At 37.5% G+C, this 23865-nt stretch overlaps 1 protein-coding gene across 1 annotated transcript in view; it reads right to left on the reverse strand.

Moving 5' to 3' along the window:
- The window catches only part of LOC146462787 (uncharacterized), a 225045-nt gene that overhangs the window by 7475 nt on the left and 193705 nt on the right, over nucleotides 1-23865 (reverse strand). Inside the window, exons 22-32 of the mRNA XM_085085071.1 lie at nucleotides 14272-14343; nucleotides 13660-13731; nucleotides 12992-13063; nucleotides 11426-11497; nucleotides 10594-10665; nucleotides 9831-9902; nucleotides 8740-8811; nucleotides 7124-7195; nucleotides 6630-6701; nucleotides 3906-3977; nucleotides 1704-2712 (exon numbers count right to left, since the gene is read on the reverse strand). Of these exons, the coding sequence (XP_084941197.1) occupies nucleotides 1704-2712; nucleotides 3906-3977; nucleotides 6630-6701; nucleotides 7124-7195; nucleotides 8740-8811; nucleotides 9831-9902; nucleotides 10594-10665; nucleotides 11426-11497; nucleotides 12992-13063; nucleotides 13660-13731; nucleotides 14272-14343 (1729 nt within the window). The remainder of the gene's footprint in view (nucleotides 1-1703; nucleotides 2713-3905; nucleotides 3978-6629; nucleotides 6702-7123; nucleotides 7196-8739; nucleotides 8812-9830; nucleotides 9903-10593; nucleotides 10666-11425; nucleotides 11498-12991; nucleotides 13064-13659; nucleotides 13732-14271; nucleotides 14344-23865) is intronic.

Genomic DNA, 23865 nt, shown 5'->3' on the forward strand with positions numbered 1-23865 from the left:
GTTTCTCCGAGCTAACTGGCTGTTGATGTTTTTAGCTGATGGTGAGCGAGAGCTGTCGCTGTTCCCTTTCAACTCCTTCGTCATAGTCATCCAGTGACTTCTAGTTTCTGTGGTCCGTTACCGCTACCTCGCTCCAGGCCTGCTGTTTCCTGGCTCTGTGGGTGGAAAAGGTCCTCCAAGAACCTTCCAGGGTCATTCCTCTTATGACGGACCTCATCATGTCGTCGATCGTGTTCACTCCGTTCGGCTTCCGAGGACGGATTTAGCACACAAGACAGAAAACTGGACTGGTTGTCCTTATTTCGGGAAGACGACGCCACAGAAACGCTGAAAGTTGCAACGAGACATCCGTCATCTCCAGTTGCAAACATTTTTGAAAGGAAGCTTCTGGCCTTTGAGAAAAGTCCGGACTGGTGTGTTTTTTTCGGGTTCTTGATGAATTTGACGTTCTCTGTATTGTTTTTATAAGGAGAAACCTTTAACCGTCATACTGCGGTGTTCCTGTCGACCTCGGAGACCGAATTATTGGGTCAGAAGCTACCAAACTGTTTGGACAAGGACTTAGAGAGTTCCCTTCCCTAGCTTCTTTTTTTCCCACAGCTCTTTTTCCTCGCTTGTTGTCTGACTTCTCGCCTTGTTCGGCCGCTTGCCTTTGCCTTGTTGGCGCAGTAAGCGGGCTACTTGCCTAGAGCTTTTAAACTCTCTCGCGCGAAGAGAGTGTTTGTACTATTTCTCTGTTACATATTGGTCAGTAGCAGTAACCATTACACGAAGGTTATCACGGTCGTTATCTTGTCCGGATTTCTCACCAACTGTTGCGTAAAACTCCTCCAGATTTTTGATCAGGACCTCTGGTTCGTACTTTTCAATACTTTCATGATAGCCATTTTGAGAAGCCCAATACTTCCAAACTTTGAGCTGGTTATCTGTGCTTTGTTGTGTGTTTTTGTTCTTAGCATTCTCGTTTAAACTCTGGATTAAAACGTTGCTACTTTCTCTTAACCTGTCCGCCATTTTGTTTTGTTGCGCTTTGGCGACTTTCCTGTCAATCAATTTAATTTTAACTTTCTGTACTGATTGGGATTAATTGAGGTGTTCTCAGTCAATAAGTGTACTGATTTTTTTGCATGTATATTATTTCCAGGAATAACCGCATGATGAAATTAACGATCGAGTCGTATATCCCTCTAGAATGCAGAAAAGTATACATCATCGAAACAAGAAGACCTGTGCAGGAGACAATCAAGGAGAACAAGGGGGATATACGACTCGGCCAAAACCCAGATATTTGTCATGACTACATCATGAGCGCAAATATGATTTGAATTTGTTATTAAAATTTGTGTTGTTATATCGTGGAAACCTTATTGCCCACAAGAGAAATTTTACATAGATATTGTAATATACGACGAAATCTGAGTAAGGTGCAATATTTCTAAACTATCTAATATACTAAAAGATCAAGAACTACTACAACTATTATTATTATTATTATTATCATTATCATTATCATTATCATTATCATTATCATTATCATTATCATTATCATTATCATTATCATTATCATTATCATTATCATTATCATTATCATTATCATTATCATTATCATTATCATTATCATTATCATTATCATTATCATTATTATCATTATCATTATCATTATCATTATCATTATTATTATTATTATTATTATTATTATATACCTTTGGAGTTGAGAAGGTGTAGAGGTATGGATTTATCGCCGAGTTGATAGGGAGCGCGAAAACAGCAATCCAAACAGCGATATCCCCTATTGGACTGAACGAGTCATCTATCGCTGATCTCATTCCAAGTGCTATAATGGGCGCCCAGCAGGCAACGTCTGTCATGACAATAAACACAATCCGTTTGGCCAGTGATGTCTCCCTCTGAGTATCGGCGGTCTGTGCTCTATGTGCTCTCTCTCTTCTTGTCCCTTGATGGGTGAGGCGCCATTTGGAGGACCAGGTCTTAAAAAATATCATGGCGTATGCAATGATAATAAAGACCACAAAAACCAGGTTTAGACCTACAAATATGCCAGCTGAATATTCCCAACCCGATATGAATTCAGGGGTGAGCTGAATTGGCAAACAAACTACCGATTTACCATAGAAATAAATGCCGGACTCCGGGTCATAGAAATATCGGATGCCGCATGCAGGAAGGAAAGCAATCACAGCACCAACAGCCCAGATCAGAAAGCAAAATCCATGGGTCTTCTTTCGAGTCAGCACCTTAAATCTGCGTGGATATACAATGTGTTTCACCCTGTCCAGTGAAAGGAGTGACAGAATCATGATAGAAACCTCACTAGACAACACCGAAATTCCTCCTACTATTTGGCAAGGCAAACCAGTTCGCCACTCGAAATCATGCAAATAGTAGACACCGGACCAAACCGCATCCATTATCCCAATGGTTAAAAGGTAAATGCCCATCAGACCATCAGCCGCCGCCACGTGCATCAGCATGATTGATTGCACGACGTTCTTATCCTTAACGCGTGTTCGCCAGACAATGACGAGGAAAGCACCAATTGTGGATACAATTCCAAGAATCCAAATGCACTTTTTGGGACCAGGGTTTCGAAACATGCTGTCACAGTTGGCGAAGTTGTCGTTGTGTACATAGTCGCAAGCAGCGTCTTCCTTGAATTCTACATGGCAGCACATGATGTTGGAATCCATAGTTCTAAAGAGCAGATAATAACAGTGATAATAAGAGAAGTGATAAAAATAATAATATAATAATGATGCATATGATGATGATGATGATGATGATGATGATGATGACGAAAAAAATTGAGTTCTTTTTTATTTATGTCTGTAAGTCAAGCCTTAAAGCTAACACTGTTGACCTGATCACTCCAGCGTGATAAAAATATCATACAGCTTCTATAAAATGCACATTTTAATTACATACACGGTACAGAAGAAGCACGTTTTACTATTGAAATGTAAGACAGCCTCTATTCATTGCTTTCCTACAATCACAATACGGGCAATTTCTGTGCTTTCAATTCTCTTTGTGGTTCACAATACTGGTGAACATAGGAAATTCATCAGGATAGGTTGGCTCTTCCGAGACATTCAGGCTCAGGAGTATTGTAACGTTGGTCCTTCCTGTACAGATTTCAGTTGACAAAGGTAACTATGTACTTCGTGTATAAGTTTTCATCTCGATATTGTTTGGTAGCCGGAAAGACAAAAACACAAATTAAAGTGTAAATCAAAACATAAAGCTTTCAATGTATACTCGATGTTGTAAATAATGGCATTCAGAGGGTGTAAGAAAGATCTTGTTTTCTGCGAAAACAAGAAGAAGAGACTTGGGGCATCGCATAACATTCTTTGAGCTTCGTCCCCAACGGTAAGCGTGGTCAGACTATGACTCCCACATTGTTGAAGCCGTCTATAATTTAAACTTAGTACACAGCAATGCTTTGAGCTGTTTCTTTCGATGCAACAGCATTTTCTGAAGATATAGGGATTACATCATTTTGGATCCATCATCTGGAACGTGTTGATTATTTCAAACTCGCACAATTGACACAAGATTAATAATATTAATAAAACATTTTGCTGACCCCGTAATGATGTAAGACGTGGGGGTACCCCCATGAGGTTTTTTACAAACACGTGACGTTGAGCCAAGTATTTTCGATGTTTTTAGGCATTTATCAACGAATTTGGGTTTTACAATATGTTTGCCATTTTTATTAACGCTTCATAAACTATCGGTTATCATTCTTTCCAAAATACTCCCAGGGAATTGTTTTAAATAACGCTTACTTTTACTGCTCGCATATACGTGGTATCAGAACTCCTTGTCCCTTTTCCTCAGATATCTTACTATAATACTCAAGAGTAAAAACATTTTCTTACATCCTTGTTATGTTTTTCATCTCAGCGAAAAAACCCTCAGGGAGAACGTACATCAAGTTGAAATGCATGTACCTGCAATTGGAGTGGGAAAAAGCCATGTGTTGGAAATACTCAAACTGAAAACGTTATGTTCCATGTTTTCTTTAATGTAAACTAATTGCGATTTTGAAACGGCAATACCGCATTTTTTTATGTCATTTCACCAAATAAGGTAAAGAGAACGCGCAAAATACAAGACCGTAATACACTGTAGTGTCCTGGTTTGACCGGGTTACAACAGAGCAAAAACGGGCAACGACATTTCACTGGCTCTCTGTGTTGTTTATGCATTCGCACACACCATATACTAATAGACAGATAGATGGACAGATAATGCTGGGTGCATTTCAACACTCTTACCAGATCAGAAAAGAGAAACCAGAATAACAAAATCTTTTCGTACGCCCAGATATTTTGCTCATTGCTCGTATTCTTCCTCGCCCCTTAATTCGGGGCTCGGTAAAATTTTCCACAATTAGCAAAATATTCGCGTGTATTATATGTAAAACCATCGAATAGGATGTATATATTGAAGGCCAATACGGAATATGTTTTCTCCAAGGGCCGTCAATATAATGCGGTATTGCCGTCTCAAAATTGCAATTAGTTTTGTATCGGGATTCATCCACTATTAGGGGCAAATAAAACTGAAAAGAAATCATTTCTCTCCAGGTCAAAATGTATATTCTTGCCACCTGCGAACGTATCCATGGTTTTCATGCTCAACAATTTCGTTCCGGGATATTTGAGATTTGGCGGCAATTTCGTAATTTTTCGTGTCTAAAATCATTAAATTGACACAGAAAAAAACGTGGATTTTCCATATGGTCCCATATCGTTTTCTGTGGTGGTGAATTGGGCGAAATAGCATATTTTCATATCTGCGGTACTATTTTTCAAGGAGATGTTAGAACATCGATGCTGAAACCGAAACAGGAGAGTCGCTGAATAAAGATAGCGAGCCGAAAACTAACGCAACTGAGCCCAAACTGAACCTAGGAAAAAAGCAAGTAGTATTGTAATCTTAGACGACGGGGAGATTGAAGAGCTCCAGATAAAGCAGGTCGCAAAGAACACTGTCAAAGGAACTGAGAGTGCTGTTCTTCACCTTCAAGCGTAGTACAACGATCGATATGGCGAGAGACAGGAGTTCACAGGCATCAACAAAACAAACGCTTCCGACCTACTGAAGCACTTCTTTCTAGAAAAACACAAAGGGAAATGTTTGAACCGGGAAGGTGCTCTACAGCTGTCTACAACAGTACGGCCACAACTGAAAACACGACTAGCGCCGAGCGCCGGTAGCTGTTCTCCAATCTTTTCAACTGTTCTACTTTGAACTGTTGCCAGATTAACATTATTTAACCAAGTGTCAAGTGACTTTCCATTTCATGACAAAGTTAAAGTGGCATTGCCTCTGTTAATGGAAAAATGAATTTACAAGACTTAAGCTTGAGACAATAATAGAAACGTATGATTGTTTTGAAAGTTTATTTTGAAAATTTTAATTAATGCTTAACCGCTATTTCAGATCTCTAAAAATATTGCCGGTTTCTATTAAAATGAATTGACAGTGTTGTATATAAACATACCATTTGTAATGAAGATTTCTATTGAACGGGAAATTTGAAGAAAATTGTAGAAGTCAGACCACTGAAGTCCGTTTTCAATTAAATCAACTTTTTTCTGAGAGTTTGGAAAGCCATTTGAATATAGCGACGCCAGTCACAGTCAGTTTGACCAGTCACAGGCTAGTATTTTGACAGAATATTTCGAATTTGATGCGTAGGTGAGCAACCAAGCTCAGTGTCGATCAGTGTCGCGATGTGTAAGACAGAACTATAGGGATTCAACAAACGCATCTTCTCGTCAGGTCTACACCCTTGAAGGGGTGGGGGGGGGGGGGGGGGGTAGACTGCAAGCAGTCCCTAATTTCTGGTCAGTCGTGATGGTGTGCTCATAGCGCAGCGAGACTTTTTTTTGCGCTCGGCTATTTCGCGCGACCTCTCGACTATCCAAAATGGGACTGCTTGCAGTCTATTCGTTTGGCAGCAAGAACCTCTCTGGACTTGGAAGACTCGTTATCCTTAAGAATGTTGATCAGACTTCCTTTTTAATGCAAGTGGCGTTGAAAACTTTGCTGGAACCCTCTTAATGTACACGTTTCGTACTCGGTGCCATCTTGTTTACGAACGGAGATAAAAATTTGGACAAAAGAAGGTCGAGCTCATTGGCAGGTATGTTTTCAATTGCTCTGGACTCTTTCAGTGACTTACAATTTTGTTCCATGCGTTTAGTCGCTTTTAGTCTTGTATTAAGTGATTTTGGATTTCTGCGCTTGCAAAATCTTCTCAATTTCGAATTTATCTTTGCTCCTAGCTTCCTCGGCTGGACTCAACGTTTCCTCATTCTCTTTACCTGCTTCCACGTTCAGGGTTACTGGTTCTTCCATTTAGTATCATTAACAGGAACAAGCCAATTTTGTTTTCTTTTTTTCTTTGTTACTTTTTGAGGACAAATGTTACAATAAAGTCGGTCTAGATGCCGGTCTAGACGGGAAAATCTAGACCGCCGTCAATATCGATTTTAGCCAATCAAGTTCTTGAATTTGATGTTTCCAGTTCTTTTGAGACACGGTCATTTTATAAATGATTAATATTTCTGGGTGTGGATTCATGAACTTACAAAAATCGCAGTCTGGTTGTATCTTTGAAGGTTGCCTTGGTGACGCTTCGTATATTATTGCCTGATACGTCACTGTAAAAAAAAAACATTGTAGTCTGATTGTCTATTGTTCAAGTACAGCTGGAAGGTGACACATCTTATGGACGATACTTTTCAGTATGCTCAGTGTTTACTGCCACCGCCACATACATTATTTTTGAAGTGAAATTTTACAAGAGTATAAGTTAGTACGCCAGAAACCTGTTGGATTTCTAAAGCTAGTAAAGAAGGGAAATAAGAAAACCTCATAACTTAATTAATAAATTAATCAAATTTTATATGTTGTTGAAGGTTATTGGTGCAGTAAAATGAGTGAAAATCAGTGTAATTGAAGTGTGGTTGAGAGAACTAATGGATAAAAGATAATCTCTACTGCGTACAACTTTTCGGGTTCTTTTTTAGTTACTTACGCAGTTACGATGTTTATTAATATTTTAACAGCTTTTTGTACTTACAAAGACAGCAGGTTTGTTAGGCCATCAAAAATTCCTTCGGGTAGTTCGTCAATTTCATTTTCCAACAGATACCTTCCACAAACATAAACAAAAAAGTTTTAATGAATCGACCAATATCACCAGAAGCGACCATTTTATTTTATATGCCTTTCAACGTTGTGGTTTAAGTGTAGTCTAGATAACTAACAACTTGTCATCGCTTTGAATTTGCCTTCAGGTCAAACAATCGCTTAGTAGGGCAGCCTATATAACAAACATATAATAACCTACTCGTGATATTACGGGAGGATAAAATGATTATATTTTTTATGTATGTTTTAGAGATCGTGATACAACCAAGAAATCCCCTTTCTTTTCTAAATCTACCATGATAAGTAGTCCGCAAAAGCAATATTTTTTTTAAAGACGAAAACGATTCTCTTTAACCTTACTCCTCCCATTTTTCCCGGCTGCTTATGGGAAATTTGGTGATAGAGAAATGATTTCAAATTATATTTGTTTGCAGATGAAACTAATCTCACAACTAAATATTAACGCTTTTCAAACCGATTTGGCCTGGATTTTGAAAGTTTTAAATAGCATGTGGTTGACACTTTTTCACATCAATTAATTTATTAATCTATTAATCTATAAATCAATTCTTCCCAGGTCGAGGTGTGGGAGAGAGGTGAAGGATAAGGTGCCTTGATTGATTTGATAGTCGGTCTTCGTAGGGATTGTGAAATTCCCCTTGATATCTTGAAAAATGTTACCCTTCCTATGGTCAATAATGATTTCTTGAAACATAAGCAAGCGGAAATTAAAGTTAATAGCCGACGTTTCGGCGTCATCGTGACACCATATTGATTACACCTGCAGCCACCTGTACGAACGCGTTAACGGACACAAACAAAAATCGTCGTCTATTTGTAAACACTACTTGAGCGAACATAACTCGAACGTGCCTCCTTGTCTTTCAGAACAATTTCACGTGCTAGCTAAACGTTCGAACACATTTGATTGCCTGATTAAGGAGATGCTTTTCATAAGGAAACTTAAACCATCCCTAAACGTGCAAACAGACTCGATGTACGCAAAGGTATTCACTTGAAGAACTTGTGATCCATTGTTATTATGCTAATTTGTAGAGACTGTAGAGTATAGAAATCAAATCTTCGCATTAATTTATCCTCTTTGCCTTGAGAGTGGTGTCTCGATGACGCCGAAACGTCGGCTTTTAACTTTAATTTTCGCTTCCTATGGTAACGCTAATATTTCCATACAATCTTAATGCAGTTCTATGGATTTTAATTCCTTTTTGGATACTTTTAGTAGTGGAAAATAAGACATTTGAAAATTGAAGATTTGATTGAAAATCAAAACCAAACTATCACCTTAGATGAAGTCAACCGTTCTCTTTTTGCACCTTAAAGGAGACAAGTTTCATTGTAGTCTCTTTCTTTTTCTAAAGATTATGCCAGGATTAAAGATATGGCCCGAAACTCCCAGCCCCACCCACTCCCCACTAAAACAAAATTCAACCCACAGGAGTTAAAGTAGCCCGATAGCCTAGTCTAGAATGTCATTTAACTCTCCAAAGGCTTAATCCAAATTAAAGCTTTCTTGGATCTACTTACAGATCGTATAAATCCGTTAAGCCTTTAAATTGATCGCGATGGAGCTTCGTTATCTTGTTCTTCTCCAATTTCCTGGCAGATCATAAAAAAAGTAAACATATTTGAAGAAGGCCATGTAGGTCAACGTTTCGAATTAAACCTCGCCCAAAGGCCAAAGGGTTGAGGCGAAAATAACCCTTCACTACTCTTATTTGTCCAGTATCAAACTAGTTACCTTATACTAAATTGAGCCAATCTTCACACCAAATAGTTTTTTTTTGTATATATTTTCCCTGCTAAGTACAGCACATAAAACTAGTGGCTTCTCTTTTTCGGTCACTTTGGATAGCTACTTAAACTCAAGATAATATTTAGCTATGCAACTCCTAGTCTCGTCGATCGTAGTATTTACGCAAACGTTTTTTCACCGATTTGTCAGTAACATGGCGAAATTCTCGGGATGGCTATACGGCGCTTTGGTACATCACTAAAATAATTATTTACCTTAGTATTAGTAAATAAAGGATGAAAAAATAGATGATTACTCCACTTTGACACGGCACCAAGAATATCTACCATTATTCTCACTCTCACTTACGTAAGTGGTTACATTTTGGTTTTGTAACTAACAAGGGCATCATTATATCTCTCGATAAAGTACTGAGCGCCCTACGCCGCTTCCTGTGTAAAACAGTTCTACAGATATTTTATTACATTAATGTGCATTTTTTCCTGAATAATGTATGCGCTTCAGAAAAAAACAGTTTTCTTCTCCCTGGCATATGTCCACGCACATTTTTGCGTGAGTCCTCCTCTTCTCTTGCGCTTGCCTCATTTTGGAGTTGGTAAAAATTGAAAACATTGTATAACGAGCGTCTTATTTAAGCCAAGTTCAGTTAATTACAACTTAGTATATCGATCAGTGTAAAGCCAGGCCTAATAGAGAGTTGCAATGCAAATTGAGAGGAATTATGGCTTGTGATAGTTCGTACCTAATACTTTATTTTGCGCCTATGATTGAAAATTTTCTATGTGCGTTTGTTAAATTGGTACAGTGTTTGGCGATTCCAATTCAAATTGTAAGAAGTAAGCTAAACTCAAAATTCACTTACAGTATCTTCAGCTTGGTCAAGTTACGAAAGACGTCAGGAGGGATGTCATCTAGTTTGTTACGTGCCAGAAACCTGCAAAAAGGCGAATGAATGCAATGTGATATAAGAAAGTAAAGATATATAACTGGCTGCTTTAACTTGTTACATATTCAAATTGGCATTAGTATGGGTTGTAATTGTGATTGACGGATGGTGACGACGCTTATGTTGTGATTAAGTGCAGTACAAACACATCCTTATATTCCTACTGGAATTTTCCAGCGTTTAAGTACTGTGTATTAAACATCAAAAAAGATTGAACATTCTGCACAGTGAATGTATACAATGATAATATAAGTAGACATATATGAACAACTAATAAAACATTTATGAATGATAGATCATCGAATGAAATTTAAGTAACTTTATGATTTTCCATGATAACTGCATTCAGGATTAACTGTCGAAGATATTTCTTTATGGCCTTTCTTTTCAGCTGTGACCAGTTTTACAACTTGCACACCTAACGGATAAAGTCTTTTGAAACAGCTTTAACTGTTTTGAAAAGGTCGTATATATTAGTAACTGAAATGATCCACGCTTTATTTATTTATTTATTTTTTATATGCAATCACAGAATGAAATGATATAAGATAACAAAACTATAGATTATAAACAAAATAGAAGCCGGAAAAAGTATGATACAAGCGATTTAAAGTAACCACGTTACATTACGGAAAGTAGTAATGTGTCTCTAATAATCGCAACACCAAATGTCACTTACAGATAGGTTAGGTTACTGTGGCTGTCAAAAACACCTAGTGGCAGAGTTTTCACGTTGTTGGAAGACAAATCTCTGTTGACCCAAACGGTGTAAAATCAAACTTATGAGACTACAACATTGATAAACATGACCAGCGTAAGCGGTGTTTGCCAGAGAAACAGGAAATGTTCTGAAACTTAAGTTACCAACTGCTTATGTTGTTGTCTTATCACCACGTATGATTACTTCTAATTTGTCAATGAACAGTGTACAAGCGCTAAAAATAGAATACTTTCCCTCGCAAACACAAGCTGAAATGTCATCCTAACTGATATGAATTCGCGAAAAATACTCCTTTATTGTCCAACTACGGAGGTTATATGCTATTTATCAGGTTTGCCCACAAATAAAATCTGTCATTTTTCATCGCTTCACAAACATTTTCACAACGCCAAACGTTTGAGACCATATCTACTCAGTCGCCCTTAAAGTAAAACCGTAAAACTTCTATATAACACATGTACAGAAATAATGAACCTTCAGGGGGAAGAATGGTTCATTAATTAATAAGTTTATTTATTATTATTATTATTATTATTATTATTATTATTATTATTATTATTATTATTTATTTATTCTTTTTGTTTTTGCACTGTGGAAAAATTGTGGTCCTTGAAGCAATACCTCTGTTCCATATTGATTCTTTCTTACAAACAGGCTGGACAATTTTCTGAATTTCAAGTTTTGAGTGACAAATTTCTTCAAAACGTAACATCATATGGTTCTGAATAAATATTTTTAAAATTAAATGTTTCCCCTATACAAAAAAAACCCTGCATATTATGCTACTTACAGTTCATCCAGTTTTCGCAGATCTTTGAACAGGTTTTCGTGTAATGCCATGATATTGTTTTCATATAACCACCTTAGTTAAACAAACAGACAAAAATAAAATGTCGATAAATGAGTTTTTAAAGTGACCCTATATCATCGATCACACCAACTTCGGCGTGGCTTGCACATTGTTTACTCCCAAGAGACACATGTATACAGCTTTGTCTTCAGTTATTTCTCCTTTTTTTTCGATAGACGTTGAGGCGTCCGTTACTGCGCTGATCCTAAATCAAACTATTTTAAAATAACGACCAGCTCGTCCCATTTTCCTGAAATGGGTCTTCAACTACCGATAAACAGACACTATTTAGTCACATAGCTGGGAACTGCAATCAATATTAATGAGTATCAGATGTTGAGTTAGAAACACGTGTCCATTGTCTAGTATGCTATGTGGGCAGCGGTTATACTATATTATTAAATTCCCAGCCTCGGATATTGCATTTCTAGCGTTCTGATTGGTTCACTAAATCCCGGTTATCAGCTCATATACCGTAGTTTGACCTTATATGGAAAACGAAAGCCCTAGGTTAAGCTAAATTTTTTTCGGGGGGAAGCGCAAGTTTCTTCGGAAAAATGTAGAAAAAAAAAAAAAAAGAAAGAAAAGGAAGAAATAACAAACAATGCAATCACAATATAACAACAATAAAAGCCACAAAGTTCGGTATGACACTATTTAATGGTACGTATCTCTGAAGTTTCCTTTAAAATCAGAAAAATTGCACGATTTTACGATGTAGATCACATAAAGTTAACAACAACAACAACAACAATAACAACCGGTTACCTTCAAAAAATTCAGGATGGCTTGCAAATCCTGGCGGTAAGAGGTTAAAACCGATCGACGAAATTTCTTAAGAAGAGCTTAATGCCTGCCTTTATGTTTCTACGCATTTACGAGGACTCCAGTTACAAAAGTTCATCTATGAAATTCGTACGAGCGGCGGCCATAATGTTCGTTTCCGTCGCTCGGCACCTCTCAGCAAAACATTTGCACAAACGTGCACAGTTCTTACGCTTCTCGATAAGCTTGAAGTTTAAAAACTTGCACTGAATGCTTGTCTCAGTGAGGTTGTACCTCGTACACTTGGACTTGCCTTAAGTGTTTTAAAACGTCTGGAGGAATTCAGTTCAGCGTAAAAAAAAAAGCCGTCCTTGATTCCTTCCTTCGCTCGGCACCACACAGCAAAACATTTGCTCAAATGTGCACAACTATTACGCTTCTCGATGAGCTGGAACTTCAAAAGCACTTGAATGCTTGTCTCAGAAAGGTGGTAACTCGTACATTTAAACGTTTCTTGAATTTTATATGTCCGACTGTGTCCGATCTTCTTCGCTTTCGATTTTTCATTCAACTCCGTTTGCAAAGAGCTGCGCGAGTCATGTGATCATTAATTTTCGCGCGCTTTTGTCGGAAGTTGCCTCAACATCCGGTCGTTTTAATTTGAAAGAAATTTTAACTTAAAATAAAATTCAGTAAACTTCATGGAATAATTGTGAAATAAAGTACAGGCCATCCACTCACAGTTCATCTAATTCCTGTAATCCACGAAACAGACTGTCATTCAACACCGTTAAATTGTTGTTGTTCAAGCGCCTGTGCCAATCAAAAAGATAGCAAAAGAAGCGCTATGTAAAGTAATTTTTAGTTAGTGACTAATTGGCAACACACTATGACAATAGCTGTTTCGACAAAGGTTGTCCAAACAAGCGTAAAGGCGTGCGCGACAATGCCGAAAGGTAGTCTGGGAAAAAACAATAATAAATTGCAATGAAAGCTCAAGTATTCATTATGCCTCGACCGTACAGCGAAGACTTGAGACGGTGGGCAATATGGATTCTGAGCTTTCATTGCAATTTATTGGGTATTACCCAGACTACTTTTCGGCATTATCGCGTAGGCTTTAACGATTTTACTTTTTTTACGATTTGTTTTGTGGAAACAGCTGCATGTTCCAAAGATTCCTTATGCTTCATGGCGCCACTTTTACATTAAGAGCTATAAAGTGCATAAAGGTGTCACAAAAGTAACCAAAGTTTGGTCCACTTGTAAATTTAGTTTTTAGGTACAATCTAACGTGGTCATTACTAAAGGTTTACTTGTATATCAGCCATCCTCTACCATTGTCGGTTGAGAGAATTTAAAGACAAGAAGACAACTTTTTTCGCCAAGGAAACAAAGTTTCTACTTACAGCCGTATTAGTTGTGTATTCTTGGTGAAGACATTTTTGGGCAGGTCTTGTAACTGGTTGTATTGTAGATACCTAAAAATGTGAATGCAGTTAGCGACATGGATGGAAGAAATGCAATCACGTGCACTGATGGGTATACAGAGTCAGGACACTATACCTTCCTAATACCAATCAAAGTCTTTGATACTGTATGATTGCATGTGTGCCTTGGAATTAAACAGTACCAAACATTTCTTAATGGCCTAAAATGTCTTTAGTTCAGTCAATAAAATCATTTATTTGGATTAGTAATCAGAAGTTTTAATAAGTAAATTAAAGTTAATAATGAAATTAAGTCACTCAAGATGAAACTTGATAAACACAAACTGAACAAAAAACAAATGGAAGAGATCTATTTTCCTCAGTTCTAAGAGTTAATTTTTGTTACCTTTTACGTGTGATTTTGTGTTATTGTGTCTTTGGCATCTTCATTGGCCTGTGCGTAAAATAATTGTTCTTGTAACAAATTTAAGTCTATCCATAACAGGCAGAAAACAACAATTGAAACCAAACCGGAATTTTCTCTAAGCATTTTCGTGTTCTCGGCACTGATTTTTTTAATAATGTACTTACAAGTACTTTAATTTCGTCAAGTTGTGAAACACACTCTCGTTCAACTGCGTCAGGTTGTTGTCGTCCAGAAGTCTGCGGTATTTACAAAGGGTTCAAATCAGATTAAATTTAAACAAGATTGCCATCTCTCAGTGATAACGCTGTTATTTTACAAGCCACAAGTATTATTTGAATAGTAAGGAAAGGTAAATAAATTAAGAATCGAATGAGGTAATGTGTTAAATGCACCTCTTCATAAAAGAATATTTTAGGAGATGGGAAACTTTTAATAACAATATGTGGGAAAGAACTTCAGAGAGAAAGAAAAAGAAAACAGGGCACTTGGAGGATTTGACAATTACACCATTGATGGATAGAGGATGATGAAAATTCGCGACAAAATATTAAAATACGCATTTGTAAAAGGTATTGTCACCCCCTCCCCTCCGCTATTATGTTGTGTAGCTGAGTTAAATTTAGTTCAATCTAAAAAACATTGGAATAAAACGTCAAGTAAAACATTGGCAGTTCAAGTTTTGTTTTAAATATATTTACATCGTTTTCAAAAAGCCACCATACTTTAAATGTTCCAAGGGAGTACGACAGTCCTCAGCTCTCTTTAATATAACCCCCCACCCCCCACCCCCTTCCCACCTTTAATTTGTTCCGACATTCCTGACTACAACTGCAGACAAAATTAGTTGAAACACTTCGGTTAACACCCAAGATAACGAACGTGCCTATAATATAACGCGTACTCGCCCTCTCTCCCCTTCAATGTTGTGTTCGTAGCGTGTCTTTCACTCCGGCTCGGTGAAATTCAACATTGAAGGGGAAAGGGGGAAGAAGGAAGGGAACCGTTTCAACAATTTTGTCTGAGCGTGTCTTTTTTGTAGCAAATTAGAGAAAATATGTTATCTTCAGCGTATACGGACAGAGCTGCTTGAAAGTTTTCGTTACCTTTGGTAGTTGCTAGATTTCATTTAATTTATCTATGTGTTAGTAGTGATTAATAGAATTAGAAAGCGTTTAAAAAAAAAAAAACACAGTTTTTTGAGGAGATTTTTGGCAAAGACATCGAGTTTCTACACAGTGTAGGAAATGGCGTTTTGTCCAGTCACAGTAATATGGCTGACGGTGAAGTAGGCTTGTCAGGATAGATGTACTCCGACTTGCCAACATTGAGGTCTAGGCAACTTCCAATGGTTTATTTAGCAACTTATAGTCAAGGAAATCTGGAGTTGTAGCTACACAGGAAGAATTTTCCAGAGCTAACATCAAATAATTCATGTGGTGACGCGCGCGTGCGCCACGTGTGACGGTTCACCATGTCTCTTTTAGGATTTACGCCTTTTAAAAAAGAGCTCATGAGCTGTTAATGCAGATGTCAATTGTACAGTTTACTGTCTGAGTTTCAAGCAAAACTTTATAGAAATAATGTATTATTTGTGCGAATCAGCAACGGTTCACCATGGTGAACCGTTTATTAAAAAGACAATTATCCTGTTTACTTTACACGCAACGGTTCACCATGGTGAACCGTTGGTATCTGCCCAAGGAAACATTGCAGGAAACTAAATATTAGCAAAAGTTGTGTGTTATCCTTTACTTGTTAGTGTACAGCTAATGGTACACAGAACGAGTTACTTTCACAGGCAAAAACAAGTTATGATGTTATGGAATTCACTTCACCATTGTACCATGGCAGCACGCATGAATAATTAATAGGTGAACTGAGTGGTGAAATTAACCACATCTGTTTCAATACAGTGTAATTCATCATTTGCACCGACTGAAAAGAAATAATACGTTCTACTTGTTCATGGCAATGCATGCTGAATAATAAATAACGTTTTTATAGCTTTATTTCAACACACAAAAAACGGCAACACCGCGCAGGCTCCTAAAACGAAGCGTGACACAAACCTATGTAACAATTTCTAGTCTTGGAGTACTATCTTTGCGTCAGTCAACGCTCAGACAGTCTTTTTTGTAGCAAATTAGAGAAAATATGTTATCTTCAGCGTATACGGACAGAGATGCTTGAGAGTTTTCGTTACCTTTGGTAGTTGCTAGATTTCATTTAATTTGTCTATGTGTTAGTAGTGATTAATAGAATTAGAAAGCGTTTAAAAAAAAAAAAAACACACAGTTTTTTGAGGAGATTTTTGGCAAAGACATCGAGTTTCTATACAGTGTAGGAAATGGCGTTTTGTCCAGTCACAGTAATATGGCTGACGGTGAAGTAGGCTTGTCAGGATAGATGTACTCCGACTTGCCAACATTGAGGTCTAGGCAACTTCCAATGGTTTATTTAGTAACTTATAGTCAAGGAAATCTGGAGTTGTAGCTACACAGGAAGAATTTTCCAGAGCTAACATCAAATAATTCATGTGGTGACGCGCGCGTGCGCCACGTGTGACGGTTCACCATGTCTCTTTTAGGATTTACGCATTTTAAAAAAGAGTTCGTGAGCTGTTAATGCAGATGTCAATTGTACAGTTTACTGTCTGAGTTTCAAGCAAAACTTTATAGAAATAATGTATTATTTGTGCGAATAGGTAACGGTTCACCATGGTGAACCGTTTATTAAAAAGACAATTATCCTGTTTACTTTACACGCAACGGTTCACCATGGTGAACCGTTGGTATCTGCCCAAGGAAACATTGCAGGAAACTAAATATTAGCAAAAGTTGTGTGTTATCCTTTACTTGTTAGTGTACAGCTAATGGTACACAGAACGAGTTACTTTCACAGGCAAAAACAAGTTATGATGTTATGGAATTCACTTCACCATTGTACCATGGCAGCACGCATGAATAATTAATAGGTGAACTGAGTGGTGAAATTAACCACATCTGTTTCAATACAGTGTAATTCATCATTTGCACCGACTGAAAAGAAATAATACGTTCTACTTGTTCATGGCAATGCATGCTGAATAATAAATAACGTTTTTATAGCTTTATTTCAACACACAAAAAACGGCAACACCGCGCAGGCTCCTAAAACGAAGCGTGACACAAACCTATGTAACAATTTCTAGTCTTGGAGTACTATCTTTGCGTCAGTCAACGCTCAGACAGTCTTTTTTGTAGCAAATTAGAGAAAATATGTTATCTTCAGCGTATACGGACAGAGATGCTTGAGAGTTTTCGTTACCTTTGGTAGTTGCTAGATTTCATTTAATTTGTCTATGTGTTAGTAGTGATTAATAGAATTAGAAAGCGTTTAAAAAAAAAAAAAAACACACAGTTTTTTGAGGAGATTTTTGGCAAAGACATCGAGTTTCTATACAGTGTAGGAAATGGCGTTTTGTCCAGTCACAGTAATATGGCTGACGGTGAAGTAGGCTTGTCAGGATAGATGTACTCCGACTTGCCAACATTGAGGTCTAGGCAACTTCCAATGGTTTATTTAGTAACTTATAGTCAAGGAAATCTGGAGTTGTAGCTACACAGGAAGAATTTTCCAGAGCTAACATCAAATAATTCATGTGGTGACGCGCGCGTGCGCCACGTGTGACGGTTCACCATGTCTCTTTTAGGATTTACGCATTTTAAAAAAGAGTTCGTGAGCTGTTAATGCAGATGTCAATTGTACAGTTTACTGTCTGAGTTTCAAGCAAAACTTTATAGAAATAATGTATTATTTGTGCGAATAGGTAACGGTTCACCATGGTGAACCGTTTATTAAAAAGACAATTATCCTGTTTACTTTACACGCAACGGTTCACCATGGTGAACCGTTGGTATCTGCCCAAGGAAACATTGCAGGAAACTAAATATTAGCAAAAGTTGTGTGTTATCCTTTACTTGTTAGTGTACAGCTAATGGTACACAGAACGAGTTACTTTCACAGGCAAAAACAAGTTATGATGTTATGGAATTCACTTCACCATTGTACCATGGCAGCACGCATGAATAATTAATAGGTGAACTGAGTGGTGAAATTAACCACATCTGTTTCAATACAGTGTAATTCATCATTTGCACCGACTGAAAAGAAATAATACGTTCTACTTGTTCATGGCAATGCATGCTGAATAATAAATAACGTTTTTATAGCTTTATTTCAACACACAAAAAACGGCAACACCGCGCAGGCTCCTAAAACGAAGCGTGACACAAACCTATGTAACAATTTCTAGTCTTGGAGTACTATCTTTGCGTCAGTCAACGCTCAGACAGTCTTTTTTGTAGCAAATTAGAGAAAATATGTTATCTTCAGCGTATACGGACAGAGATGCTTGAGAGTTTTCGTTACCTTTGGTAGTTGCTAGATTTCATTTAATTTGTCTATGTGTTAGTAGTGATTAATAGAATTAGAAAGCGTTTAAAAAAAAAAAAAACACACACAGTTTTTTGAGGAGATTTTTGGCAAAGACATCGAGTTTCTATACAGTGTAGGAAATGGCGTTTTGTCCAGTCACAGTAATATGGCTGACGGTGAAGTAGGCTTGTCAGGATAGATGTACTCCGACTTGCCAACATTGAGGTCTAGGCAACTTCCAATGGTTTATTTAGTAACTTATAGTCAAGGAAATCTGGAGTTGTAGCTACACAGGAAGAATTTTCCAGAGCTAACATCAAATAATTCATGTGGTGACGCGCGCGTGCGCCACGTGTGACGGTTCACCATGTCTCTTTTAGGATTTACGCATTTTAAAAAAGAGTTCGTGAGCTGTTAATGCAGATGTCAATTGTACAGTTTACTGTCTGAGTTTCAAGCAAAACTTTATAGAAATAATGTATTATTTGTGCGAATAGGTAACGGTTCACCATGGTGAACCGTTTATTAAAAAGACAATTATCCTGTTTACTTTACACGCAACGGTTCACCATGGTGAACCGTTGGTATCTGCCCAAGGAAACATTGCAGGAAACTAAATATTAGCAAAAGTTGTGTGTTATCCTTTACTTGTTAGTGTACAGCTAATGGTACACAGAACGAGTTACTTTCACAGGCAAAAACAAGTTATGATGTTATGGAATTCACTTCACCATTGTACCATGGCAGCACGCATGAATAATTAATAGGTGAACTGAGTGGTGAAATTAACCACATCTGTTTCAATACAGTGTAATTCATCATTTGCACCGACTGAAAAGAAATAATACGTTCTACTTGTTCATGGCAATGCATGCTGAATAATAAATAACGTTTTTATAGCTTTATTTCAACACACAAAAAACGGCAACACCGCGCAGGCTCCTAAAACGAAGCGTGACACAAACCTATGTAACAATTTCTAGTCTTGGAGTACTATCTTTGCGTCAGTCAACGCTCAGACAGTCTTTTTTGTAGCAAATTAGAGAAAATATGTTATCTTCAGCGTATACGGACAGAGATGCTTGAGAGTTTTCGTTACCTTTGGTAGTTGCTAGATTTCATTTAATTTGTCTATGTGTTAGTAGTGATTAATAGAATTAGAAAGCGTTTAAAAAAAAAAAAAAACACACAGTTTTTTGAGGAGATTTTTGGCAAAGACATCGAGTTTCTATACAGTGTAGGAAATGGCGTTTTGTCCAGTCACAGTAATATGGCTGACGGTGAAGTAGGCTTGTCAGGATAGATGTACTCCGACTTGCCAACATTGAGGTCTAGGCAACTTCCAATGGTTTATTTAGTAACTTATAGTCAAGGAAATCTGGAGTTGTAGCTACACAGGAAGAATTTTCCAGAGCTAACATCAAATAATTCATGTGGTGACGCGCGCGTGCGCCACGTGTGACGGTTCACCATGTCTCTTTTAGGATTTACGCATTTTAAAAAAGAGTTCGTGAGCTGTTAATGCAGATGTCAATTGTACAGTTTACTGTCTGAGTTTCAAGCAAAACTTTATAGAAATAATGTATTATTTGTGCGAATAGGTAACGGTTCACCATGGTGAACCGTTTATTAAAAAGACAATTATCCTGTTTACTTTACACGCAACGGTTCACCATGGTGAACCGTTGGTATCTGCCCAAGGAAAGATTGCAGGAAACTAAATATTAGCAAAAGTTGTGTGTTATCCTTTACTTGTTAGTGTACAGCTAATGGTACACAGAACGAGTTACTTTCACAGGCAAAAACAAGTTATGATGTTATGGAATTCACTTCACCATTGTACCATGGCAGCACGCATGAATAATTAATAGGTGAACTGAGTGGTGAAATTAACCACATCTGTTTCAATACAGTGTAATTCATCATTTGCACCGACTGAAAAGAAATAATACGTTCTACTTGTTCATGGCAATGCATGCTGAATAATAAATAACGTTTTTATAGCTTTATTTCAACACACAAAAAACGGCAACACCGCGCAGGCTCCTAAAACGAAGCGTGACACAAACCTATGTAACAATTTCTAGTCTTGGAGTACTATCTTTGCGTCAGTCAACGCTCAGACAGTCTTTTTTGTAGCAAATTAGAGAAAATATGTTATCTTCAGCGTATACGGACAGAGATGCTTGAGAGTTTTCGTTACCTTTGGTAGTTGCTAGATTTCATTTAATTTGTCTATGTGTTAGTAGTGATTAATAGAATTAGAAAGCGTTTAAAAAAAAAAAAAACACACACAGTTTTTTGAGGAGATTTTTGGCAAAGACATCGAGTTTCTATACAGTGTAGGAAATGGCGTTTTGTCCAGTCACAGTAATATGGCTGACGGTGAAGTAGGCTTGTCAGGATAGATGTACTCCGACTTGCCAACATTGAGGTCTAGGCAACTTCCAATGGTTTATTTAGTAACTTATAGTCAAGGAAATCTGGAGTTGTAGCTACACAGGAAGAATTTTCCAGAGCTAACATCAAATAATTCATGTGGTGACGCGCGCGTGCGCCACGTGTGACGGTTCACCATGTCTCTTTTAGGATTTACGCATTTTAAAAAAGAGTTCGTGAGCTGTTAATGCAGATGTCAATTGTACAGTTTACTGTCTGAGTTTCAAGCAAAACTTTATAGAAATAATGTATTATTTGTGCGAATAGGTAACGGTTCACCATGGTGAACCGTTTATTAAAAAGACAATTATCCTGTTTACTTTACACGCAACGGTTCACCATGGTGAACCGTTGGTATCTGCCCAAGGAAACATTGCAGGAAACTAAATATTAGCAAAAGTTGTGTGTTATCCTTTACTTGTTAGTGTACAGCTAATGGTACACAGAACGAGTTACTTTCACAGGCAAAAACAAGTTATGATGTTATGGAATTCACTTCACCATTGTACCATGGCAGCACGCATGAATAATTAATAGGTGAACTGAGTGGTGAAATTAACCACATCTGTTTCAATACAGTGTAATTCATCATTTGCACCGACTGAAAAGAAATAATACGTTCTACTTGTTCATGGCAATGCATGCTGAATAATAAATAACGTTTTTATAGCTTTATTTCAACACACAAAAAACGGCAACACCGCGCAGGCTCCTAAAACGAAGCGTGACACAAACCTATGTAACAATTTCTAGTCTTGGAGTACTATCTTTGCGTCAGTCAACGCTCAGACAGTCTTTTTTGTAGCAAATTAGAGAAAATATGTTATCTTCAGCGTATACGGACAGAGATGCTTGAGAGTTTTCGTTACCTTTGGTAGTTGCTAGATTTCATTTAATTTGTCTATGTGTTAGTAGTGATTAATAGAATTAGAAAGCGTTTAAAAAAAAAAAAAAACACACAGTTTTTTGAGGAGATTTTTGGCAAAGACATCGAGTTTCTATACAGTGTAGGAAATGGCGTTTTGTCCAGTCACAGTAATATGGCTGACGGTGAAGTAGGCTTGTCAGGATAGATGTACTCCGACTTGCCAACATTGAGGTCTAGGCAACTTCCAATGGTTTATTTAGTAACTTATAGTCAAGGAAATCTGGAGTTGTAGCTACACAGGAAGAATTTTCCAGAGCTAACATCAAATAATTCATGTGGTGACGCGCGCGTGCGCCACGTGTGACGGTTCACCATGTCTCTTTTAGGATTTACGCATTTTAAAAAAGAGTTCGTGAGCTGTTAATGCAGATGTCAATTGTACAGTTTACTGTCTGAGTTTCAAGCAAAACTTTATAGAAATAATGTATTATTTGTGCGAATAGGTAACGGTTCACCATGGTGAACCGTTTATTAAAAAGACAATTATCCTGTTTACTTTACACGCAACGGTTCACCATGGTGAACCGTTGGTATCTGCCCAAGGAAAGATTGCAGGAAACTAAATATTAGCAAAAGTTGTGTGTTATCCTTTACTTGTTAGTGTACAGCTAATGGTACACAGAACGAGTTACTTTCACAGGCAAAAACAAGTTATGATGTTATGGAATTCACTTCACCATTGTACCATGGCAGCACGCATGAATAATTAATAGGTGAACTGAGTGGTGAAATTAACCACATCTGTTTCAATACAGTGTAATTCATCATTTGCACCGACTGAAAAGAAATAATACGTTCTACTTGTTCATGGCAATGCATGCTGAATAATAAATAACGTTTTTATAGCTTTATTTCAACACACAAAAAACGGCAACACCGCGCAGGCTCCTAAAACGAAGCGTGACACAAACCTATGTAACAATTTCTAGTCTTGGAGTACTATCTTTGCGTCAGTCAACGCTCAGACAACTGCAGACAAAATTAGTTGAAACACTTCGGTTAACACCCAAGATAACGAACGTGCCTATAATATAACGCGTACTCGCCCTCTCTCCCCTTCAATGTTGTGTTCGTAGCGTGTCTTTCACTCCGGCTCGGTGAAATTCAACATTGAAGGGGAAAGGGGGAAGAAGGAAGGGAACCGTTTCAACAATTTTGTCTGAGCGTGTCTTTTTTGTAGCAAATTAGAGAAAATATGTTATCTTCAGCGTATACGGACAGAGATGCTTGAAAGTTTTCGTTACCTTTGGTAGTTGCTAGATTTCATTTAATTTATCTATGTGTTAGTAGTGATTAATAGAATTAGAAAGCGTTTAAAAAAAAAAACACAGTTTTTTGAGGAGATTTTTGGCAAAGACATCGAGTTTCTACACAGTGTAGGAAATGGCGTTTTGTCCAATCACAGTAATATGGCTGACGGTGAAGTAGGCTTGTCAGGATAGATGTACTCCGACTTGCCAACATTGAGGTCTAGGCAACTTCCAAAGGTTTATTTAGCAACTTATAGTCAAGGAAATCTGGAGTTGTAGCTACACAGGAAGAATTTTCCAGAGCTAACATCAAATAATTCATGTGGTGACGCGCGCGTGCGCCACGTGTGACGGTTCACCATGTCTCTTTTAGGATTTACGCCTTTTAAAAAAGAGCTCATGAGCTGTTAATGCAGATGTCAATTGTACAGTTTACTGTCTGAGTTTCAAGCAAAACTTTATAGAAATAATGTATTATTTGTGCGAATCAGCAACAGTTCACCATGGTGAACCGTTTATTAAAAAGACAATTATCCTGTTTACTTTACCCGCAACGGTTCACCATGGTGAACCGTTGGTATCTGCCCAAGGAAAGATTGCAGGAAACTAAATATTAGCAAAAGTTGTGTGTTATCCTTTACTTGTTAGTGTACAGCTAATGGTACACAGAACGAGTTACTTTCACAGGCAAAAACAAGTTATGATGTTATGGAATTCACTTCACC

The sequence above is a fragment of the Pavona decussata genome, unplaced genomic scaffold (genome assembly GCF_977016875.1).
Source record: "Pavona decussata unplaced genomic scaffold, jaPavDecu1.1 SCAFFOLD_184, whole genome shotgun sequence".
Lineage (NCBI taxonomy): Eukaryota > Metazoa > Cnidaria > Anthozoa > Scleractinia > Agariciidae > Pavona > Pavona decussata.